This window comes from Mesocricetus auratus, unplaced genomic scaffold (genome assembly GCF_017639785.1).
Source record: "Mesocricetus auratus isolate SY011 unplaced genomic scaffold, BCM_Maur_2.0 Super-Scaffold_100038, whole genome shotgun sequence".
Lineage (NCBI taxonomy): Eukaryota > Metazoa > Chordata > Mammalia > Rodentia > Cricetidae > Mesocricetus > Mesocricetus auratus.
The window spans coordinates 3,377,918-3,403,244 of record NW_024429216.1 but is presented as its reverse complement, the minus strand read 5'-3'; the positions used below and the strand labels follow the sequence as shown (position 1 = coordinate 3,403,244).

General features: G+C 52.0%; 1 protein-coding gene across 2 annotated transcripts; it reads right to left on the bottom strand.

Annotated features, from left to right (window-relative positions):
- Nucleotides 1-14,292: 14,292 nt before the first annotated feature.
- Nucleotides 14,293-25,327, bottom strand: Ap2s1 (adaptor related protein complex 2 subunit sigma 1). Of its 2 annotated transcripts, XM_040734385.1 has the most exons (6): nucleotides 25,171-25,295; nucleotides 21,264-21,386; nucleotides 20,199-20,348; nucleotides 16,196-16,309; nucleotides 14,898-14,957; nucleotides 14,293-14,669 (listed from the first exon to the last, which is right to left on the bottom strand). In XM_040734385.1, the coding sequence occupies exons 2-6, from the start codon at nucleotides 21,282-21,284 to the stop codon at nucleotides 14,568-14,570; spliced, it is 447 nt and encodes a 148-aa protein (XP_040590319.1). In that variant the 5' UTR covers nucleotides 21,285-21,386; nucleotides 25,171-25,295; the 3' UTR covers nucleotides 14,293-14,567. The 2 variants fall into 2 exon arrangements, with proteins under 2 accessions (XP_040590319.1, XP_005086486.1); XM_005086429.4 differs by lacking the exon at nucleotides 21,264-21,386 and having other exon boundaries at nucleotides 25,171-25,327.

The window sequence follows — 25,327 nt, the reverse complement described above, 5'->3', positions numbered from 1 at the left end:
GTTTTCAGCCCCACAAACAGGTCCAAATGTGACAGGGTTAAATGGATTCAGCCTGCTGAGAGGTCACAGCCGGTAAGGGCCTGTACCCCCACCCCTGGAGAAAGACACCGGCAGCCTCAGCGATGGCGACACCACCCTTTGCTGAGAACAGACAGCTGGCCTTCTGGAGCTGTCATGTGGGATTTATAAGGAGTCATGATGAGGTCTTACTGTAGCCTTGCAGGAGGCAGGGACAAGGCGAGACTGTGAAAACCAGTCTAAGGGCTTCGGCCCAGGAACCATCAAAGGGTCTGGGCGGTGGAGTTGGCCTCCCTAGATGCCTGTGTCCTCTGACACACTTGTGGGTGGGCGTGGAAATGGGCACAGCCTCCTTGGAACGCTGAGGGCTGCCTGGCAGGCATTCACAGCGGGGCCTCCCACACCCTTTGACACAGCAGTTCTTTGAAGGGTGCATGTTGCTGCTGTGGTGTGTTGTGAGCCATCTCTGAAGCCTTGTTCACATGAACAGAAGGCTGGAAACAAGGGAGGTCAGGAAGGGACCAAACACCGGGTGTGGTGGCACACACCTGTAATCGCAGCCCTCAGGCAGCTGAGACAGGAGGGTGGTGAGTTCAAGGGAAGCCGGTCACGGTGGCTCACGCCTTTAATCCCAGCACCGGGGAGGTAAAGGCAGATGAATCTGTGTGTTTGAGGTTTGGGCCAACCGGGGCTACTCAGGAAAAAGGAAAAAAGAGATTGATGGGCCAGATATGGTAGTGCAAGTCTTTAGTCCCAGCAGTTGGGACGCAGAGGCAGGGGGATGTCTGTGAGTTAGAGGTCACCCTGGTCTACAGAGGGAGTTCCAAAACAGCAGGGGATACACAGAGAAACCCTGTCTGGAAAAAGAGAAAGGGAGAGAGATAGAGAGACAGAGACTGTGTGTGTGTGTGTGTGTGTGTGTGTGTGTGTGTGTGTGTGTGTGTGTGTGTTCAGGGGGTAAAGGCACTAGGACCTAAAGCTTGAGGACCTGAGTTCAATCCCCAGAACCCTGTAAAAAGCTGGACATGGGAGATGAGGGGGTGTCTCAGTGGTGAAGGCTGTTGCCCCACAAGCCTGAGAACCGGGGTTTGGATCCCCGGCAACCCACACAAATGTCAGTGTGGGTGTGGTGGCCCACCTCTAATTCTAGCTTCAGAAGGCAGAAATGGGGATCCCCATGGCAAGATGGCTAGTTAGACAAGCCATAGGAACAAACCCTGGGCTCAAGGGGACACCCTGTCCCCAGTGTCACCAAGTATAATTCTCAATGTCAATGCCAACCTCAGCTCTCTCTCTCTCTCTCTGTCTCTCTCTCTCTGTCTCTCTGTCTCTCTCTCTCTCTCACTCACACACACACACACACACAAGTGCATGCATGTCCCCACGTGTGTTCATACACATGCAAAAACATGCACTCACTGACTGCACACACACACACACACACACACACACACACACACACGGAAGAAAAAAAAAGAGCTGGGTGCAGTGGTGTGCATCCAAATTCCCAGGATTCTCATCCCGAAGTGGGAGGTAGAGACAGGTGAATTGCCCAGAAGTGGGGTGGGGTGGGGAGCAGTAGGCTGGAGCACACACAGTACAGTAGCAGAATCAAGAGAGACCCAACTTCAACACAGTGGAGGTGAGAACCGACTTCTCCAGTGGTCCTCCGACGGCAGGCACGACGTGAAACAAACAGATGTACTAAAATAAGTAATACACTTTCAAAACTGTTGGGGAAGTCCTTTGTCAATAAAGCACTGTTGAGCCAATAGGAATCTAGATAGGTGGGACTAGGAGTCCAGGAGGATTCTGGGAAAGAGAAACACGAGGAGAGTTGAGATGTAACCGCCATGGGGTAGGAAGCCCGGAAATGTCTCCGGTAAGAGAAATAGTTAGATTAACAATTATGGGGTAATACTTAAGTCAGAGCTAGCCAGTAAGAAACAAGCAAGGCCAACAGCTTCATAATGAATATAGCCTCCTGTGTGTTTATTTGGGACTGATGCGGCTCTGGAACCAGGCTGGCGGGAAGGCTCCTCTCAAGGAAAAAGCTTCTCTTTACACAAAACATATTGTAGCCACTCCCTGCCGCTGCCTTGGGAATGGAGAGATGGCTCAGCAGTTAAGCGCACTCTTACAGAGAATCTGAGTTTGATTCCCAGAACCCACGTCGACTGGCTCAAGGCTGCCCGGAACTCAAGCTCCAGATGGTCAGAGATATCCCTGGGTACCTGTACTCAAAGGCACATACCCACCCCCCACAGAATTAAAAATAAAAATTAAAGACATTTTCTTTATATTGACAACTTCATACATGTATACACTGATATATGATCATATCTGCCTTCCTATTTCCCCCTCCAACTTTGCCCATGTCCCTTTAACATGTCCCCCTCCCAACTTTATATCTTTCTTTTTTTTTATGACTAAGTTAGTGCTGTCCCTATGTGAATGGCTGTGGGGCCATTCACTGTATCACTGGAATCGTACGATCATATTCTCAAAAAAGAATGATTCTCCCGCCCCACTGAGGTGGCTCAGTGGGGAAAGGTATTTGCCTCCAAGTCTGAAGTCATGAGTTTGATTCCCCAGGCCCCACATGGGGGGAAGAGAAAACAGACTCCTGCAAGTTGTCTTTCAGTCTCCATACATGTGTTGGGCCATGCATGTAACTGAACATACACATGCACAAATAAGTAAATATAATAAAAAATTTAAACCACCAATTAAAAAATGAAGCAAACACATACACATGCACACACACGCAAATGCAACACACATGCACACACATCACATACACACATACATGCACACACACATGTACAAGCACACACATGCACACATGCACAGGTCTTGTTAGAGCTCTTGTGTTACATGCAGGAAACCCTGGGCTCTAGCCCCAGGACACCATAAACTGAAATGTCAGCACTGAGAAGACTGAGACAGGAGGATTGCTTTGAATTTAAGGCCAGCCTGTGGTATGTAGCAGGAGTCTGTCTCACTAGCATTCCTGAGAAGCCCTAACTTCAGTCCCTAGAAACACACACACACACACACACACACACACACACACACACAGTTGGATTATAGATCAGGTGGCCAGAAGAATGGGTTTTTCTTTTCGTTCTCTCTCTTTTTTTTTTTTTTTTTTGAGGCAGGCTCTCATGCAGTCTAGGCTGAGCTTCCCGCCTCTGTTTCCAGAATGCTTGGGATTACAGGTGTTACCATCACAGCTGGCTCAGAACAGTGCTATTCATAAAATAGAAGTTGGGGCCAGGCGCTGGTGGCGAACGCCTTCAATCCCAGCACTCTGGAGGCAGAGGCAGGTGGATCTCTGAGTTCGAGGCCAGCCTGGTTTACAGAGTGAGTTCCAGGACAGCCAGGACAGTTTCATAGAGAAAAATTCTGTCTTGAAAAAGAAAAAAAAAAGCCGTGCGTTGGTGGCCCACGCCTTTAATCCCAGCACTCAGGAGGCAGAGGCAGGCGGATCTCTGTGAGTTCGAGACCAACCTGGACTACCAAGTGAGTTCCAGGACAGCCTCCAAAGCCACAGAGAAACCCTGTCTTGAAAAACCAAAAAAAAAAAAAGAAAAAAGAAAAAAGAAAAAGAAAAAAAAGACAAAAGTTGGAGTGTGAACCCCATTTTTTTTTTTTACAATGGCCAGAGAAAGCTTAACCAAAGGACACAGGGAAAGAGAGAGTGAGCCGTGTTGGTTATAGGGGGTAAGGACGGGCACACAGCCTGCAGACCGAGGGCAAAGGCCCCGGGGCAGGAAGGTCAGGAGCAGTGCACTGTGGGTGGAGAAGCAGAACACAGTCCCCAGGCCACTCCACCATTTGGTGTGGGGGCTGGGAGTGGAGCTGGGTGAAAGAAAAAAACCTTTGCCTGGTATGCACAAGACCCCGAGTTAACCGCCAGCGCCACAATCAAAACAAAATAAAAACGATCGGCATTTGCTTTCTCATCTGGGCATGTGCTGGAATCTAACCTCTAGAGTGGACTGCTCAACTTTTAGGGATGTCACAGGCCACTGGATTCCCGCCCCCTTCCTCTTGTTATGTAACCCTGACTGGCCTGAAACTTGCTGAAAATCAGACTACCTGCGAATTTGTGGTGATCCTCCTGCCTCTGCTAACTGAGTGCTGGGATTAGGTATGTGCCGCCATGCTCGGTTTTATAAACCAGTAGGTAAACACAGATCATTGCTGTTGCTGCTGTTGTTTGAAGACAGGTTCTCGGCCGGGCGTTGGTGGTGCACGCCTTTAATCACAGCACTTGGGAGGCAGAGGCAGGCGGATCTCTGTGAGTTTGAGGCCGGGCTGGACCAACAGCCTCCAAAACAATACAGAGAAACCCTGTCTCGTAAAAACCAAAAAAAAAAAAAAAAAAAAAAAAAACCCAGATTCTCGTGTGGCCCAGGGTGGCCTCAAACTCCCTCTGTGACTGGGTTGCTTTTGATCCCCTGATGATCTTGCCTTCATCTCCATGTGTCCGGATGAAGGTTTGAGCCACCATACCTACATACTGAACCAAGGCAATGTGAAGGCCAGATAAACGCCCTATTGGGGTTTGAGGTCTGAGGACAACTTGTCGTAAGAAGTTCTCTCCTTCCATTATGTGGCTCAAACTCAAAGGCCATCAGACTTGGGAGCTATATCACCTTTACTGGCTAAGCCATCTTGCCAGCCCATATTGTGTTTAAGGCAGGAACTCAGGTAGCCAAGACTGGCTTTTTTTTTTTTTTTTCCAAGACAGGGTTTCTCTGTGACTTTGGAGGCTGTCCTAGAACTAGCTCTCGTAGACCAGGCTGGTCTGGAACTCACAGAGATCCGTCTGCCTCTGCCTCCCAAGTGCTGGGATTAAAAGTGTGCGCCATCAACGCCCGGCTTATCGTTATTTTTAAAGATTTACTTATTATGTATACAGTGTTCTGTCTGCAGCCCAGAAGAGGGCCCCAGATCTCATTACTGATGGTTGTGAGCCACTGTATGATTGCTGAGACTTGAACTCAGGACCTCTGGAAGAGCAGGCAGTGTTCTTAACGACTGAGTCATCTCTGCAGCCTCAAGCACACCCTTTTTTATTTTTTAAAATGTAATTAAAGTTCTTTTATTTTATGTGTGTGTGCATGTGTGTGGTTGTTTTGTTGGAATGTATGTTTGCTTGCCGCGTTCATCCTTGGTGCCCACGGAGGCGGGAAGAAGGTGGTGTATCCCCTGGATACTGGAATTATAGATAGATGTTTGGGAGATGCCACGTGGGTGCTGGGAATCAAACCCAGGTCCTCTGGAAGAGCAGCCAGTGCCCGTAACCACTGAGCCACCTCTCCAGTCACACTCAGGAGCAAGTGTTCTTAACTGCTAAGCCACCTCTCTAGCCCATGAGTCCACCCTTAAGTACAAATCCAGTGAGGCATAGGGCCTGTGAGTGTTCTAAGCAAAACTCTCTCCAGCTGCGCTTACATAACATCTGCTTTGTCCGAGAGAAAACATAGTGCTGGGACCCTGAACTGGGGGCCAGCCTGGCCCACATCTGCAGACTCCACCCTTCTCTACTTGTGGTCCTCTGAGCATCCCGCAGGGAGGCCAGCCTGAGGCAGCTGGGGGCCTCTGATGTGGCCACTTAAGAGCCTCTGCCTCCAGCCAGCCACAGTCCACACAGGTGGAGCCTGCAGTCCCCGGATGAGTCTCTGAGGATGGGATGAAAGAGGCTGGGGTACCTCCTGGGAAGGGATGTAGGGGATGCGGGGATGCCAGAGGAGAAGGGGAGACGGCTGGGTTTTCATTGTCTCTTGCTTCGGGTCCAGTGCATGCCGCGTGCATTCGATTGTCGATTCCCATAGAATTTCTTAAAAGTGTTCTATAAAAAGTACCAGCCCAAGGGGTTGTATCAGAGAGCAGGAGGGAGGGAGGGAGGGAGCGAGGGAGGGAGGGAGGGAGGGAGAGAGCGAGAGAGAAGAGGGAGAGGGAGAGGGAGACAGAAGGAGAGAGAGAGAGGAGAGGGAGAGGAAGAGGGAGAGGGAGAGAGAGAGGGAGGGAGGGAGAGAGAGAGAGAGAGAGAGAGAGAGAGAGAGAGAGAGAGAGAGAGAGAGAGAGAGAGAGAGAGAGAGAGAGAGAGAGAGAGAGAGAGAGGAGGCTGGCCCCAAAGGAGGAGGAGGCGGCTGGAGCTATGACCCAGCAGCCAGGACAGTGGAGGCTGCCAAGCTTCCCCAACTTGTTCCAGGAGGTCTAGCAATGGAATGTTCTCCCAGCAGCCCATAGAAGGCTCTGGGAGGCCAGGGCTGGCCCTCAGGCTGGGGCCTCGGGGAAAACCGCTGCAGTCTCACAGGGACCCCCTGCATCCCGGAGTAAAAAGATCCCCTAACATTCCAGCTGCCTCCAAGTGACCTGTGGTAGATGAAAGCTGTGTCTGCTTCAGGCTGTGAGGGGGTCCTGACCCACAGCTCCCTCTGCTTTCCCAGCCCCGCCCCTGCGCTGGGCACGCCCTTCATCTCCAACTCCTTCCTTCATCTTCCAACTCTCCCCCCCTTCCCTTTCACCCTCTCGCCTTCCTCCCCCCATGTTCTCTCTCAAATCTTTTTGGGGGGATGCGTGGGGGGGGTGCGGCAGAAGCAGAGGGATCTCTGGGAGTCTGAGCCAGCCTGAACTCTGTATTGAGTCCCAGGTCAGCCAGAGACACATACCGAGACTCAATTATTAATATATGATTATGTATTTATTATAAATAAAAACGCACATAAAATATGGTCTCCTTACATAGCCCAAGCTAGCCTGGAACTTACTATGTGGTCATGGATGACCTCCCACCTCTCACCTTCCTGTCCCCATCTCCCCAGTGTTTGGGACATAGGCATGAGCCCGCACACCCAGTTTTAGGAGGTGCTGGGGGCCAACCCAGGGCTTCAACAAGCAAGTGCTCTACCCACTGAGCAAAGGTCTCGTGGCATCCAGGCTGGCCTCAGATTTGAAGCTTCCCTAGCGCTGGGGTGACAAGCATGGGCCACCAAGCCCAGATGTCTTCCGTTTCCACTCTGTTCCTCGTTCTTCCAGCAGCCAGACCTCCCTCGCCACCTGGGCAGGGTCCTCCCCGCCTGCTCCTGTCCTGAGCCTCCTCTGGGCACACTCTGTCCCCCTGCCCGGCTCTCCCCCTGCTGTCCACTGTGATTACCTCTGCGCGGCGGCGGCGGCGGCGTGGCTCTGTGGCCTGACATCCGCTCTCCTCAGGAAACTTGCCAGGGTCAGAGCAGAGGAAAAGCAGAGTCCACATCCTACCGGGAAGACTGGAAACAAAGGGATGGTTGGTTGAGAATTTCTGCTGCAAGAGGTCACGGTAGGTGCCCTGAGAGAAGCCCTGGGCCTGGGAAGGGAGAAGCAGAAGAGGCAGAGGACCAGGAGTTCAAGGCCAGCCTCAGCTGCATAGAATGCTTGGGACCAACTTGGGCTGGCTACATGAGAGACCCTGTCTCAAAATAAATAAATAAATAGAAAGAAAAAGGAAAAAAACAAAGAAAAAGGGAGGAAAGCCAGGCAGTGGTGGCGCACGCCTTTAATCCCAGCACTTGGGAGGCAGAGGCAGGCGGATCTCTGTGAGTTCTGGGCCAGCCTGGTCTACAGAGCGAGTTCCAGGACAACCTTCAAAACAATACAGAGAAACCCTGTCTCGAAAAAAAGGAAGAAAGAAAGAAAGAGAAGAAAAAGGGAGGAGAGGTGAAAAGTTGGGCCAGTAGGTTTGGAGGTGTAAGGGACAGAACTGGGGGGCGTGCCCTCCAACAGCAATAAGCCCACAGCAGTGCTAGAGTGAGGCTTCCGGGCGTAGTTCCTCTCTGTGCTTCTATTTTTATCTCACATCATTTTAATGCTGCCCAGTGGGCATCTGGCTGGTACAGACCATACCACCATGAGGATGTGGGGTCGTCATGGCAACCACATGTTCTTCGCCTTGGGCTGAAGGATGAAGCCTGACAGCCGTCTCCATAGAAACGGGCAGATACGCATGGTGGAGGCAGAGGTCTCTAGGAGGATAAGGATTGTCTTTTCCTTCCTTTCATGTATGTTTGCGGTGCAGTCATGCGGGTGAGCGTACGCTCGCCTGTCTGCGCATGCTTGTGGAGGCAGAGGTTAACATGGGGTGTTTTCCTCAATCAATCTCCACCTTATTTTTCAATTAAAAATTACTATTTATCAAAAAAAAATCCAAAAAGTATGAGGCCAAGGGGTGGGGGGGGGGCTGCGCATACCTTGATTCCCAGAACTCAGAAGGCAGAGGCAGGTGGATCTCTGTGAGTTTGAGGCCAACCTCGTCTACAGAATGAGTTCCAGGACAGCCAGGACTGTTACACAGAGAAACCCTGTCTCAAAAAACAAAACAAACAAATAAACAAACAAAAAATGAAGAAAAAGAAACAGGTGAAAGTGATTTTTTTTTTTTTTTGGTTTTTCGAGACAGGGTTTCTCTGTGGCTTTGGAGGCTGTCCTGAACTCGCTCTGTAGACCAGGCTGGTCTTGAACTCACAGAGATCCGCCTGCCTCTGCCTCCCGAGTGCTGGGATTAAAGGCGTGTGCCACCAACGCCTGGCGAAAGTGATTTTGATAGTACCTTTTATATAATTTCCTCTTATATGATTTAACTCTGGTAGACAGAATAATGGTTTCGAATAACATCAGCAATAACATCAGCTAACACAGCAAGGGGGATCATGAAAGGTGAGATGCTAAGATGCTTGCTTAGGGTAGGGATGTCACTTCACCACAGTAACAGCCGACTCCCTCACCATAAAGCAAAGATGGTGTTTTTGAGAGATGGAACAGTAGCTATGCTGAAGAGAAGGCAGAGGGACCATGAGTTGGAAGCCATGCAGAGTTACTACACCTTTTCCTTTGGGAATGGAAAGACGGTTCAGTGGTTAAGAGATGTAATGTTCTTTTTTTTAAATATTTATTATGCATACAGTGTTCTGCCAGAAGAGGGAACCAGATCTCATTATAGATTGTGCTGGGAATTGAACTCATGACCTCTGGAGTAGCAGCCAATGCTCTTAACCTCTGAGCCATCTCTCCAGCCCTACGGTGTATTGTTCTTGCAGAGGACCCAGGTTTGGTTCCCAGCCCTCAGGTAGCTCACAGTGTCTGTAATTCTAGTTTCAGGGGACCTGACACCTTTTTCTGGCCTTCTTCTTCCAAGTTTATAAGACCTGGTGGTGTGAGGACCTTTCTGTTGGCAGTTGGCTTGGAAGCACTAAGAAGGTAACTATACTAGTCCCTGGCAGGAGATGGATGTGTGTGTGTGTGTGTGTGTGTGTGGCTGGACGGGGGGAGCTCTGTGTTTCTAGGCTGAATCAACAGGATTTCCTGCAGGATGGGATGTGGAATGTGAGGTCAGGAATCCCCTCAGAGACTCCAGGCTGAGGGCTGGGAAAGACGGTGACTCCTCTGTAGTTGAGGAAAGTAGGCTCCGCCCTGCCCTGGCTGTGCAGCTGGCAGAGGGAGCGCCCTACCTGTGAGTGCTGGTGGCTGTGGCAGCCAATATGAGGAATGCATCACGGGCAGGTGGGAACCCTTGGCTGACCCTGGTTAACCTTGACAAGGCTCCTGGCAGGTGTCAGGCCTGAGGCCAACCTTATCTCCACTCTCACATTCCCCCTCTGGGCTGAGCCTGATTCTCTCTACCCAAGGCCAAAGGAAAGTAGTCTTTTCCTTCTTCACCTTGGATTCGCTTTCAGCCATGTCCAAGCACTTCCGGGCCTTTCTAGAAAGCCTACCCTTTTGTTCTTATTCTAAAGGATGGAGCCCGGGCAACTCCAGTTGCAGGGAATTTGACCCCCTCACACAGATACACATGCAGGCAGAACACCAGTGTACATAAAATACAATTAATCATTAAAATATTATTTTGTTTGCTTGTTTGTTTTCAAGACAGGATTTCTCTGTTTCTCTGGCTGTCCTGGAACTCACTCTGTAGACCAGGCTGGTCTCAAACTCACAGAGATCCACCTGCCCCTGCCTCCCGAGTGCTGGGATTAAAGATGTGCGCCACCAATGCCCGGCACAAGATTCTATTTTTCATGTATGTGTGTTTTCAGGTACTAGCCTCCTGCCATGCCATGCAAAAACCACTTTCTCCCGGCTACGAAGTCTGCATCTTAATTTCTGGTTGGGCAATCTGTTTCGTATTTAGCCTTAAAATGACAGTGCTTTTCCTGGAGGCTTAGTATTCCCACAGGTCTGTTCCTTGGATTGCTGTAACAGTCCCCAGAAACATGTGACTTTGACCACAGGAACTTACTGCCTCCCTGTCCAAGAGGCTACAAGTCCATGCGGCCAGCACCCCAGAGAAATCCTGTGAGACAGATGTGGTGGGTCAGGCTGGTAACCCCAACACTCAGAAAGCTGAGGCAAGGGATGAATTTGAGGCCAGCCTGGGCTACACCATGAAAACCCGTCTCAGAACAAACTTATAAACCTGGTGCTGCAGGCCTAGAATCTGCATTTGAGAGGTTGAGGTGTAAGAATCACAAAGTCAAAGTGAGCAGGAGCTACAGTGAGTTGAAGGCCTGCCTGGGTATTTAGTGAGACTTGTTTCTAAAAGTAAAAATCAGTAAGAAGGAAAATAAAAGGGCTGGGTATAAAAGGGCTGGGTATAAAGCTTAGTTTAGGGCATCTGCCTGAAATCCCCCAGTGAGGGCTCAGGGATTCTATGAAGCTCACTTACTGGAGGGTATTATCTATTAGTGGTAGAGCCTTTACTCAGCCCACACAGGGCTGTGATCAATCCCTATTACCAAAAACACAAATGACCCTGTGCATTAAGAGTGCCCCCTTTCTCTTTCCCAGCTAACCTGCTTTCTTTCTTTTTTTTTTTTTTTTTTTTTTTTTTTTTGGTTTTTCGAGACAGGGTTTCTCTGTGGCTTTGGAGGCTGTCCTGGAACTCGCTTGGTAGTCCAGGCTGGTCTCAAACTCACAGAGATCCACCTGCCTCTGCCTCCCCAGTGCTGGGATTAAAGGCGTGCGCCACCAACGCCCGGCTTAACCTGCTTTCTGTGTTAACAGACTTTTCTGTTCTGGACATTTGGGCATTTCATATATTTGGAGTGGGTACTACATAGAATTTTTTTCAGTTGTTTGGAGACAAGGCCTCATGCAGCTCAGGACGATGTGGACCTGATCCTCCTGCCTCCACCCACACCTCCTCCTGGTGGCCTTTTGTATGGTTCCTCCCTGCCGTCAGGTGCCCTGTCCACGCTGTGGTGTGTGCCAAAGCCTCATTTCTTTTTATGGCCGGATGATTCTGCCCGTGTGGATCGACTGATGTTTCCTTCATCAATGGACTAGCATCCGGGTTGGTTCTGCCTTTTGGCTTCTGTGAACAAGGCTGCCATGGACACAGGCACACAAGTGTGTGGACACAGTTTTTATTTCTTTGGGGTAAATCAATAGGAGCAGCCTGGCTGAGTCACAGGGTGTGTGTTTACCTCCCTGAGACGCTGCTTGGCTGCTTTCCAGCCTGGCTGCTCATTTTTGCACTCCCTCCTTCGAGGGGGTCAGATGCTCGGCCCACGTTGAGGTCACTGGGCTTGCTGTTGAGACGTGTGTGTGACATGTACACATGTGCATGTTTGCCCAGGTGGAGGTCAGAGGTCAGCTTTCGGGGGTCAGTTGTCTCGGTCCACCTTGTTGAGGCAGGGTTTGTCTTGTTTCTGTGTATGTACTTGGGGCTAGCTGGCCTGTGAGCTTCCCGAAGCTTCTTCTGTCTCTGGCTCCCACCTTGGCATAGGATTACAGATAGGTGCAGGCCCACTGTGTCAGACCTCCCCCAAGCCCCAGGGATCCAACTCAAGCTTGCTTGGGAAGTACTTTTACTGGCTGGGCCATCTGGCCGGCCTGGTTTTGTTTTCGTCACTGGAATAGGTTTATGATAATCTCAACAGCACTTCTGAAAATGCTTCGATTTCTAGGCAGGGTTTCACACATCCTAGGCTGGTCTTGAATCTGCTATGGAGAACTTGTACTCCTGATTCTCTGGTCTCTACCGCCCGGCCTAGTGCTGGGATTCCCCAGATGTGGGCCACCACGCCCACTTTATGTGGTTCTGGGTACCGAACCCAGGGCTTTGTGTAGGCTAGACGAGCACTCTACCAGCTGAGCCACAGCCCAGTCCACTCTCTTTTATAGTTACCTCTGGGGTCTCCGGTGATGCCTGGCACGTTGTCGTCATTTAATGTCTACAAAACAATGCATGTTTACTCATAGATTAGTCAATGTGACAGTCACACAGACACAGATGAGGAAAACTGTTATTGCCAGCTGAGCATGTCATCCCAGCTCCAGGGAAGCTGAGGCAGGGGGATGGTAATCAGTGAAAGGTCAGCTTGGGTTACATAGTGAGAACTTGGCTCAAAACACACACACAAACCCCCCCCCCAAAAACCAAAAAACAACAATAAAAAACGCCCTAAAAACAAACTGTCAGAAACACATTTTCCAGAGGAAGAGTCTAGGGCAAGGCAGGCTGAGTGACTTTATGAAGGCCATGCTGCTAAGTGACCACACGCTGGGGCACACCTGTCTCTTGCAATCTGAAAGAAAGCGGTGTGTCATCAGAGCTGTCCCTTGCTTGCCTATGGTGCCAGTCAGAGGTGGGAACCAATGGTGGCCATCACACTATGCCCCCAGAGGTCATGGGTGGACATATTCCTCAGAGATTAGAAGCACACAGGCCTCCTCCATGCTCTTGGTTTTGGTTTTTTGAGACAGGGTTTCTCTGTAGCTTGGAAGCCTGCCGGGGAACTCGCTCTGTAGACCAGAGATCCTCCTGCCTCTGCCTCCTGAGGGTTGGGATTAAAGGTGTGCGCCACCAACGCCTATGTATCCTCCGTGCTTTTGAGTACTTTTTTTTTTCCTTATTTATTGGGTGGGGACAGGGCAGGGGCACATGTGCCATAATATGCTTGTGAAAGTCAGAGAACAACTTGTGGATGTGAGTTCTTTTTACTATGTGGGCCGCCAGGATTGGTAGCAAGCATCTTTATCTGCTAAGCTATCTTACCTGCTCCCTTTTTCCAATTTTTCCTTCCTTTTCTTCATACGGAGAATTTAACTCAAGGCCTCACACATGCTTGGCAAGTAATTTACCTCTGAGCTACGCCCCAGCCCCTCACTGGGGAATTCTAGGCAGTGGCTCTACCACTAAGCCACGCCCCCAGCCCCTCACTGGGGGATTCTAGACAGGGGCTCTACCACTAAGCCACGCCCCCAGCCCCTCACTGGGGCATTCTAGGCAGAGGCTCTACCTTTGAGTCATGCCACAGCCCCTTTTGACTTTTGAGATCTGGTCTCACCTATTTGCTTTGACTGGCCTTGAACTCATTCTCTAGCACAGGCAAGCCTTGAATTTGTGATCCTCCTGTCTCAGCCTCTTAAGTATCTGGCATTAGCATCACATGCCCCCCCAGGCCGGTTTCAGGGTCATCTTCTGTTGTCACACTGGCCTACTGTGATGCTCAGGTAGAAACTAGAGTGTGCCCAGGCTGAGGATAGTCAGCAGGAATTGTCCCAGCCCACTTGGCAACAGGGCTGTTGATGAGAAACTGAGCAGTTTTGTACAGCTCCTACATTCCCAGGGACCACAGGGTCTAGTGGGTAGGAACAAGCATTCCGGCCTACCTTCCAGGTCTCTAAAGCAGCTAGCTACACATCAACCAAACACAGGCAATGAACTTTGGTTAAGTCTTCTCACCTTCCTGAGTTCAGCCATGTTCCTTGGGAAAAGGGACAGTCAGGATCCCTTCCTCATAATCTTGTAAGCACAAATTGCCCAGAAGCTAGGTGTGGAGAGGCACTGTAATCCCTGACTGTGGGGGCCGAAGGCAAGACTCCGCAATAATCCAGGGCCTGAGCTGGACCTGTGGTCCACACCTGGGATGGAGAGGCAGGTGAATGCCATGCCAGGAGAAGCTACATAGCAAGCGCATCGCTCAGAACAAACGAAATCCAGGGGCTGGTTATGAAGCTTGGAACAGGTTGCAGATTCTCAGTGCTGTTAGGTCCAAGGACCGAATAGGAATTTAGAGCAAGGGTTTCGTGTCCAGACCAGCTACCCCTCAGTCTTGGGGGCCCTTTGTAGGCAGAAGCATGTCTGAATTATGCGCAGGTCTCTTTGCTTTTCTTAGACCAACGAGATGTACTGTTGACTGTCTCATTGACGGACCAGGGGCAAGGCTTCCTAAGGGTCTATGGTTCCCAGGGGAGACCGACAAGGGCTCAGAGACAGCCGGGCCAGGCAGGACCACAGATTTATTGGGGGCTGCACACACGCACACTCACAGCATCACACGACAATGGCACAGTTACTCAGGACATCAAGGTGGCCTCTGCCATCAAAGTAGGGTCCAGAGGCAGTGGGTTGCAGCCTCTTCCCATGCAGCCCAGACCCTGCTGGGTCCTTCCTCTGGGGCAGCCGAGGAAGGGAGGGGGCTGCTGGGTGGGCCTCGGGCCTGGCAGGGGGTAAACAGGCAGGTTGGTCCAGCAGGCCAGGCTGGGCGGAAGCCACCTCACTCCAGGGACTGCAGCATCAGCAGCTGCTTCAGCACCTTCGTCTGGCTGGTCTCTCGGATTTCCCCGGCCAGGAACATCTCGTCTACCACTGTGTAAACCTGGGCAAGGAAGGGAGGCCGGGAAAGCCGGGGTGAGGGAAGGAAGGGCTGGCTGATGCGGAAGCCAGCCCTTGGGATCACGAGCAGGGAAACATTATGGGGGGGGGAGGGGCAGGCAGGTCTCTAGCGGCTACAGCCACGCCCCCTATGGCTGCCTCTTGCCCGCTTCCCCAGGAGCTACAGCCACGCCCCCTATGGCTGCCTCTTGCCCGCTTCCCAGGAGCCTACCTTGTAGAAGTTGAACACCAGGTCCAGTTCACAGACATTGTGGAAATACTCATTTAACACCTGAGAGAGGAAGATGGAGAGCAGCGATAAGAGACAGGCACACACCGGGCTGGCTAGACGACTAACGTGGCGGGTAACAGTGCTTGCTGTGCAAACCTGAGTTCAAACCCTGGATCCCAGGGTAGGAGGAGAGAACCAACTCCCAAAGTGGCTCTCTGACTTCCATGTGTGAGCCTCGGCACCCGTGTGCCTGCCTACGTATACATACCACAGACATTACACTCACAAGATAATAACACATAAAACGTTAAATAAGACAGGCAGGAAGCCTGGGGATGTAGCCCAGTGTTTGCTCAGCATTCATGAAGCCCTGGATTCCATCTCCAGATCTTCACAAGACCCACCTGAAAGACCACATCTGAAATCCTAGCAAGGGGGAGGTAGAGGAAGGAGGATCAAGAACTTAAGTCCCCCCCCAGCTATACAGCAAATTTGAGGCCAGCTAGGGCTATACGAGACCCTGTCTCAAAGAGAGAGAGAGAGAGAGAGAGAGAGAGAGGAGACAGTTAGTGGTTTGAGCACAGGTTGGTGTTTTAGGACTCAAGTTGGGTTCCCAGCACCCACATCAAGCGGCTCACAGCCACCTCTAACTCCAACAGCAGGGGTCCAGTGTCTTCTGGGTCCTTGGGCACCTGCACAGATGTCGTACTCTCACACACGCACACGCACACACGCACACGCACACACACACACACACACACACACACACACACACACACACACACCACAGTGGCTGGAGGAGGAGACAGCTGTGTTGCCTCTCATCAAGCATCGGGGAAACTAGATCATGAGTCCTGGGCTTCCTGAGCTACATAGCAAGACACTGCCTCACACAGACAGACCAGGCATCAAAAAAAAAAAAAAAAAAAAAGAACAGGCAGAACAGTGACAGAAGCGATGAGGACAGGATCACTGGGTGGCAGATAAGACAACAGAAGAGGGGCCAGCAAGAGGGCTCAGCTAGCGAAGGCACCTGCTGCCAAGCCTGACGTTCAAGCCCTGGAGCGGGCTGGAGCCCGTGTGTATGGGCACGTTCACCCACCCACCCACTCACTCCCGCCGCGACTCATGTCAAAGGTGGCGGGTGGGCAGAGGGGACAGTTGGCTGGAGTAGATGAGAGGTGACCGGGGGGAGGCAGATTGGAAGGACAGGCCCGTGCACACAGCGGGAGGCCGCGGAGGGCCCAGGGGCCGCCCAGCACTCCAGGGCCTCCTAGGCGGGCCCGTGACTGACTCACTTCCACGAAGTTATGGATGGCCTCGAGGTAGGCCAGGTTGTTGTCGTTGACGTCCACGCAGATGCAGAAGTAGAGGCCAGCATAGCGCCGGTAGATGATCTTGAAGTTCCGGAACTGTGGGCAGAAAGCAGTCAGGACTGAGGCTGGCCGAGGGGGCCAGATGCCAGTTGTTGTACTGCGTGGGACCCCGGACACCCCGTTCCTGGCTGGGAGGGGGCAGTAATGACGGCCTCGTGGTCCAGCAGAAGGTCGCTCACCCAGGCAGTAGGATGGAAATCCCCCGGGTGGGCGGGATTGGGCTCTGGGGGTTCACAGGGGGCCCTAATCCCTTTCATCCTGGCAGAAGGAGAAACTTCCCGACAGAGGGAACAGCAAGTTGAGAGCTGGAAGACAGTCAGGGAAGTTCCAGGCACGGGGAAAAGATCACGAAGCAGGGAGCCAGGGCAGGGGCTGCAACCAGGCCCGGCATTTGGGATCCCAGCTTCGGGTGGGTGAGGGGTGGGGGATGGGAGTGAAAGCTGAGACAGGAGGACCATAAGTCTGAAGAAAGTCTGGGCTATATAGTGGGCCCTATCCCAACACAAAACAAAAGTGAAGTTCCAAGTTTTTTTATTCAAAGACAGGATCAGGCGGGAGAGATGGCTCAGAGGTTAAGAGCACTGACTGCTCGTCCAGAGGTTCTGAGTTCAATTCCCAGCAACCACATGGTGGCTCACAACCATCTGTAATGAGATCTGGTGCCCTCTTCTGGCCTGCGGACATGCATGCGGGCAGGATGTTGCATTCATAATAGATAAATAAATCTTTTTTTAATAACATCTTTTTTAAAAAAATTATTGTATGTATACAGCATTCTATCTGCATCTATGCCCACAGGCCAGAAGAGGGCACCAGATTTCAGTACAGATGGTTGTGAGCCACCATGTGGTTTCTGGAATTGAACTCAGGACCTCTGGAAGAGCAGCCAGTGCTGTTAACCTCTGAGCCAGGATCTACCATGTAGTCCAGGCTGGACCTGAACTGGCTTTGAACTCCTTCCTGATCCTCCTGCCTCCACTTCCCAGGTTCCGGATTACAGCAGCGCAGAGCTGCAAATGCTGAGCTGTGTGGAGCGGTGAGCACCTTAGGTCCCAGCTACTCAGGAGGCTGAGAGGAAGGAGGATCACTTCAGCCCGGCCTCAGGCCAGCCTGGGCAACACACACACATCACACAGCAGTTTCTTACGTTGGGTCATTTTGGGTTTCAGAGTTTCAGGCAATGGAAGCCCAAATGACACATTGTAAATATCAGAACAATGCTCACAGGGCTCACAAGTTAGCCACCTGTGCTGGGGTACACTTAATTCTGTGAGTTAATTAGCACGCATACTAAACAGTGACAGAAATGGACACGGGCTGGAGGTGTGGCTCAGCGGTGGATCACCTGCCTAGCACACAGAAGGCCCTGGATCTGGCCTCAGCATACTGAAAATACAAAAGGAGGCGTGCCCTACTGACAGACACAGACATGGATGTAGCTGGTGTTTAGGTAAATCCTGGTTCTCTGGGATGTGTGTGGAGCACCACCTGGTGGCAACTGTGGGAACTACACATTTTGTGCATCCTGGAGTTTTTTTACTCTTCAGCTCCACTCATCCTTCCTATTATTTCACTTCCTATTTTTGAGACAGAGTTTCTCTATGTAACTCCGGTTGGAACTTTATATACAGAGTAGACTAGCTTCAACCTCTTCCTGATCTTTCCGCCTCAGCTTCCCATGTGTGGGGAAGTGTCCCCTCAGAGGCAGGGACGGGTGGATAGTCAGGGCTGGAGTCAGCCAGGGCTACGGGGTGGGTGGGTGGGGAGGATGGGGTGGGGGAGGGGGAGGGGGGCTGGAATAGCTCATGCATAAAGTGCTCACTATGCAACAAAAATAGGGTGGGGCACATGCTTCAACCAGAGTGCTGGGGAGGCTGAGACAGGTGGCTGGGTCCCTGGAGCTTCCCGGCCAATCAGATTCGACTGAGCAGTGAGCCCCAGGCCTCAACCACAGATCCTATCTCAGACACGAGGTAGATGCTCCTGAGGAATGACACTCAAGGCTCACCTCTGACCTCCACACCCTGCCCTGCCACAAACATGAACACACACAAGAATTCAGTGCCTGGGTTACAGACACGCACCCAGGGTTAGGTTACAGACACGCACCTCAGGGTTAGGTTACAGGCACGCACCTCAGGGTTAGGTTACAGGCACACACTTTTTTTTTTTCTGAGACAGTGTCTATGTGGCTTACCTTGGACTTAAACTCACTGTGTAGCTGAGGCCGACTTCAACTTCCTTAACCTGTCACCTCGGCCTCTCAAGTTACAGGCATGTTACCATGCCCACGCCACGTGGTTCTGATTGACTTGCGCCCAGGACTTCATGCACCCTAGGCCAGCACTTGACCAACTGTGCTATATCTTCAGCCTTCCATACATTTTTAGTTTTTGAGACAGGGTTTCAATGTGTAGCTCTGGCTGGCCAGGAGTACTCTATGGAGACCAGGCTAGCCTTGAACTCACAGAGATCTGCCCGCTTCTGCCTCCTGGGTGCTGGGATTAAGGGCATGAACCACCAGGCCTAGCACCCACCAAGTGTCTTTAGATTTATTGGCAACGTCCCCGTTGCCACTGGTGTCACATACTCATAGCTCAGGAATTAGGATATGGCTGGCGTCAAGCGGCAGCTGCACCAGGGACACCAGGGACGCGCTCGGCTTCTCTAACAGGCTCAAGGTGCAATGGGGCTCCTGAGCTGCCTACCTGGTAAGGACTTGGAATGACATGGGGTGGCACTTGGCCTGTGCTTCTCCACTGTCCCAGTGAGCTCCTGAGCCCGGATGTCTCCCAGGTGCTGGGTCGTTACTTCTGTTCCATTATTGGTGATTGTCACTGTCTCCCAACTTCTCTATGGAATGACAGCAGACACCTCCCTCCTGTTCTGCACCTCCACCCACCCCTGCTGCAAGCCCATCGGCACCACCGTGAGTGTCTCCTGCTTCTGGTCTCGCTCCCTAAAGGGGGGTTCTAGCCAGGTGTGGTGGTACAGGCCTGTACTCCCAGCACTAAGGAGGCTGAGGCTGGAGGATCATGAGTTTAAAGTCAGTCTGTGTTTCCTGCCCCCAAGTGGCTGAGGCCGAAGGTTTACTTCAAGTTTAAAGCAAGCCTGCACCACACAGCGAATTTCAGGCTAGCCTGGCCTACAGAGCGAGACCCTGTCTCAAAAGAGTCAAACCAAGGTAATTCCAACATTTGGGAGGCAGGGGCAGCAGAATTAGAAATTTAAGGCTATTCTCAGCTAGATAGTGAGTTTGATGCAGGCTGGAGGCACATGAGACTCTGATTTAAAAAACTAACAACAGAAAGTCAAAACTGAAACGGAAATACGGCCATTGGGTAAAGGCACTTTCCAAGCTGGGCCCCTGAGGTCCATCCTAAGGTAGAAGGAGACAATGACTACAGAGTGGTCTTCTGACCCCTCAAACGCATACGCTCTGTGGCATTCATGCTCTCTCCCACAATAAGAAGCAAACAATACCCAAACCTACCGGAGGTCCTGGAAGCTTTGCCAACCTACGTCATACTGCTTGAGACCCTTCTGTGGCAGAGTCTCAGCCTCACTGACTCTCCCTGCAAGCTCAATCTGGAACTTTCCACCTGCGCTTCCGCCCCAGGGCCTTTGCACTGGCCACTCCCCCGGGGCCTGGAATGTTTATTGTTCTGAAAACACCTTCGACTCCCTCAGCCCCTTACATCTTGGCTAAAAAAGTCACCTGAACCAAGTCTGTGGCTGTTGAGGATCCAGATTCAACTCCTCATGCTATGCAACAACCACTTTACGCATTGAGCCACACCCCCAGCACCTGAAAAATACAACCAGCTAGAAGCATGTGGAGTGGACTGATGGAGGAGAGGGGGTCGCGGGCAGGAGCCAGAGGTGCCAGGGAAGAAGGGGGCTGAATGGGAAGGGTGTCAGTCACCTCCACAAAGTTGGTGTGCTTGGCATCCCTGACGGTGACCACGGCGTGCACCTCCTCGATCAACTTCTGTTTCTCATCATCGTCGAACTGCATGTACCACTTGGCCAGGCGAGTCTTGCCCGCCCGGTTCTGGATGAGGATGAAGCGGATCTAAAGCAAGCAGGGGAGGAAGTGAGGCAGGGGCATGGCTCCGGGTGGGTGCCACCACACGCCCTATAGGGAAGGTGGCAGGGCTCCAGGGTCTCCCCGTAGCCAGCTTCTTGTGGCTGCCTCCCTGGGCTCTAATGGTCACACTGGACATGGGCCCCATCCAAGTCCCTGTAACCCCTCTTCCATCGAGTGGAAGTAAAGTCCCAGGCTTTAGTTCATCTTATATGCATCTCAGAAGCTACTTCCTCACCCTCAAATCAAGTTTCCTAAGATGCCCCCCTCCCGCTTTATCAGAGATGGTGTGTGTGTGTGTGTGTGTGTGTGTGTGTGTGTGTGTGTGTTACAGTGCTGGAGAAGCACCCAAGGCCTTGTGCAAGGCAGGCAGGGGTTCTACCACTGAGCCACACTCCCAGATCCTCACTGGGGAATTCTAGGCAGGGGCTCCACAATCGAGCCACACCCCCTGCAGGGGATGATAGGCATTACCACTGAGCAACAAGTTATCAATGGACTTCCTCTGAGTTCCTACTACATACGCCTTTCTCTTTTTGAGACAGGGTCTCAAACTTGACTATTCAGCCACGCAACATCGTATGTGCACTTGAGTGAAGGTGCCCACAGAGCCCAGAAGCGTCAGGTCCCTTGGAGCTGGAGTTACAGGTGGTTGTGGGGCGCGAGGAACCAAACTCGGATCCTCTGCAAGAGCGGTAGGCGCTCTTAACCATTGAGCCATCCTTCCAGCCCTGGCTTTTCTGCTGTTTAAGACAAGGTCTCCTTGGGGCAGTTCTCAGTCTCAGCCTCTCACTGAAGCTGTGGCTCACCCTCTTGGCTGGCTGGCCATAAGACCCAGGGTTCCCCTGACTCTGCCCTCCTGGTTCTGGGACTGGGGCTGGATTACCACGCTCAGCGGCTCACATGGGGGCTGAGGATCACCATTTACTCGGTATGTTTGGGCGCCAAGCCATGTCTCCAGCCTGCTCACTAAACAGAATTCACACACCAGCTGGCTCTGCGGGTGCTTGATAGAATCCCAACACCCTGGAGGCAGAGGCAGGAGAATTATTGTTAAGCATGACGCAAGCTGGGTCTACATCCTGAGTTCCAGACCAGCCAAGGCTACATACATATCGAAACACAGTCTCAAAAAAAACAACCCAAAGCCAGATACCAGAACCGTCACCCTTTCAAATGTTGTAAGGATAGTTTAGGGTAATCCCTTAGCCCATTCACAGTTGTACAGCCGTCACCACTAATTCTAGTACGCACTTTCCCTCCTCTCATTTTGCCAAGAGTGACATGGAACTCACTGTTACCAGGCCAACCTGGGACTTCAGGTCCTCCTACCTCAGCCTGAAGATGCTACATTACAGGCCTATCCTGCCCACTTCCATTCTTTACAGCCAAATGCGACTCCACCGCACGGACCTACAGCACCCCATCGTTTTCTTCTTCAGCTGATGGAGAACTGGATAGTTTCCATTTCTGGGCTGCCGTGAAAAAATGCTACACAAGTCTCTGTGTGTGCACTCCTTGTTTTATGGCTGCACACCTAGGAGCAGGATTGTCAGGCTGTATGGAAACTGTTTATCCTTTCCAGGAAGTGTTATGCTGCTTCCCAGAGCATCTGTTTGTGTGGAGGCCCAAGGATTTTGAGGGTGGCCATTCGCCCCTTCACCTTGGGTTCCTGGTTTTAAGCTCAGGTTGTTGGGCAGCCCGTTTGTCTGTCTGTCTGTTTCGCTGAATTCTGGGATGGAACATGGGGCCTCAGGCCTGCCAGGCAGAGCGTAAGTACGGTAACTGCTCGGGGGCCTCAGCTTACCGCGAGCGGCAAGCAATGTATGACATCCACCTATGGCTGAGACCACACACTGTGTTAGCCTGACTATTTTCTGTCTGGCTCAGAAATTGGTTACTAAGATTCCCCAAACACTAGGTCACCTGTCACAGGGCAATTCTGAAAGCTGAGGAAGTCAGGTTGGAGTTGGTGGCACAGGCCTGTTACCCCGGCTTTTTGGGAAGCTGAGGCGACCTAGGCAACTTGGTCAGACCCTGTCTGAAAATAAAGAGGGTGGACTGCAGTGATAGAGTTCTTGCTTAGCACGTTCAAGGCCTGGGGCTCATTCCCCAGTACCACAGCAAACAAAACGACAGCTGGAGGAGTTATAGCCACAACTTAGCACAGCACGCAGTACCAAGCGCCCACTGAGCCCCTAGTAAAATAAGCATTCGATCGCATAGCTAGAAGCACACACTGCTGAGCTAGAATTCAGCCTAGCACTATCAGACAGTGGCTGTATGCTCATGGGCTGACCACTTAACCTCCGTGGGCCTCAGCTTCCCCTTCTGTGTAATGGGGGTAATGGGATGTCCTCCTTCATTAGACTAATGAACAGGATAACTCCTATAAGAGGTGCAGCACATGGCTACTATACACTACAATCGTAAAACCCAACCTCTTAGTAGCATTATAAAGTGCATGGTCATTTCTCTTCCAGGAACTCACGTCTAAGCCAGATAGTGACGTACATCTGCAATCGCAGCTAGTGTGAAGGCTAAGACAGGGAGGCTGGGAGTTCAAGAACAGTCTCAGCTACCTGCAAGATCCTGTCTCAAAAAGAAAAATACAAAAAGGCGGGGTGGGGGGGTGTTGGGAGATGGCTCAGAGGTTAAGAGTGTTGGCTGCTCTTCCGGAGGTCCTGAGTTCAAGTCCCAGCAAGCACTTGGTGGCTCACAACCATCTGTGATGAGAGCTGGCGCCCTCTTCTGGTGTGTAGACAGACATAATAAATAAGCCTTCTAAAAAAATAGAAAAGAAAAGAAGGGAGCCGGTTCAGTGGGGACAGGTCCACAGGCCTGAGGACCCGGGTTTGATCCCTGAGACCCACACAGTGGAAGGAAAGAACTTGTCCTGCAGGTTACTTCGGACCCCCACACAGGAAGGGCTGAAGCCTTCAGTGGCGGGGTACTTGACTACCACACACAAGGCCCTGGCTTCATCCTCAACACACACACACACACACACACACACACACACACACACACACACACACGGATAAAAGAGCCAGAGCGCACAGAGGGGGAGGAATAGGAAGGAGGGGGGGGGAGAAACCACAAGGCTGGAGATTTAGCTGAGGGCAAAGCACTTATGCAGTATACCCCAAGACCCTAGGTTCAATCCTTAGCACTGAAGAAGAAAAAAAAAAAAAAAACTGAAAAAGGAGAAAACCACGGTTTCCCTGCTGGGAAGACTGGCTTTGAGCCCTATCTGTCCTAGACAGGTGTGCTCCTGCCCATTTTACAGATGATAAAGCTAAGGTCCACGGAAAGCAGATATCACCCCTGCAAGCTAGCAGCTTTTAGTCTTTACCCTGAGCCCTGGGTTCTTTTTTTGTTTGTTTGTTTGTTTTGTTTTTTCGAGACAAGGTTTCTCTGTGGCTTTGGAGGCTGTCCTGGAACTCACTCTGTAGACCAGGCTGGCCTCGAACTCACAGAGATCCGCCTGCCTCTGCCTCCCGAGTGCTGGGATTAAAGGCGTGCGCCACCTGGGTTCTTTACGGGCCTCCACTGTCTTCCCTAAGCCTTACTCTTCGCTCAGATCTATCCGCCTTACCCATCCTTAGCAGAGAAACGGGAACAGGATGTTACGCGCTCCTTCTAAGAACTCCCCCTGCTGAGCCAGGGAAACCCAGTTCTGGGCAACCCAGGGCGGAACGGGGTGTGCGCAGCAGGCAGGCTAAGGCAGAGCCAGGCTCAGGCTCACACAGGAAGAGCGGCTGGAAGGCTGAGTTGAGTGTCCTTACCCCCACCCAATACTTCCTTTGATTCCCTCCAGTGAGAATCATCCCAACCCCGGGAACGCATCTGAGAAGCCCCTTGTCACTGTATCCATCCCCGTCACGGAGCCTTCCAACCATCTCCCCTGCCCCCTGACGTTCCTTCCAACCCCCTCTCCTCCCCTTTGCCCCCCCTCCTGTGAAGCTTCTTCTAGCCTGTATTACAAGCATCCGCTCTCTCTTTCCTAGGCTGGCCTCCCTTGTGACAAAGGTCACACCGCGCCTCCAAGTCCCCTAGTCCTTGGGCGATGGCTCATCTCCTGTCCCGAGCCCCCTCCCCCCATCATTCATCGTCTTTCCCAAGCCCCCGTCCAAAGAACTTTTAGTTCCAAAAGCCCCATCTTGGAGGTGGAGGTCCCCCCGAAATCCAGTGCTCAGTCCTCGCTCCCAAGGCACCCCCAACCCGACCTCAAATGTCACGTCTCCAAGCCCACTCTGCACCCCAGACCTCTCCTCTATGGCAAGTTTTTTTCCCGTTCAGCTGCCGCCCATTCTCTTCTAGAATCCACACTCTACTTCCAGAGCCCTCCCTCTCTCTTCTGGCAGACACCTAACCCTAATCCTACAGGGGCTGACTTCCGGTCTCCGGGGTCCTCTTCCTCCCTTGAGTTTTTCCCCCTGGCCGTACCCAAATTGTCCCAACACTCGCGCTCCCTAAAGCCAGCTCCTTCCTTCCCACACAGAAGCCTCCCTACCCCCTCTTCTGTAGAATCTCTCGCTCTCCATCATTTACTCCTCGCCTCCGACGTCGTCTCCCGCCTCTAGGGTTTCACAATCTCCCCCAAATGTCTTGCCTGGAACCCCAAGCACACCCCACGGTGCAGCATCGAGGCCCTGATTCCCCCCTTTCCGACCCCAATTCCGAGAGCCTGCGCCCGGCCCGGCCCACCCACGGCAGGAGGAAGCTTGTCAGCTCCGAACTGAAAACTCCGCGGTCCGTGCGTGGACCCTCCCTCTGACCGTCCCCGGTACGACGCTCCCCCCGTTACCATGGCGACCCCTGTCCGGACCCCAGAGGCCCGGTCCCGCGGAAACTGGGCGGCTCCGGCTCTGCCTGCAGTTGTGGGGGCCCAGGGTTATAGCTGACTTCCGGCTGGAGAACCCGCCTTCCTCCTCATGCACGGCCCTCTGGGAGTTGTAGTTTAA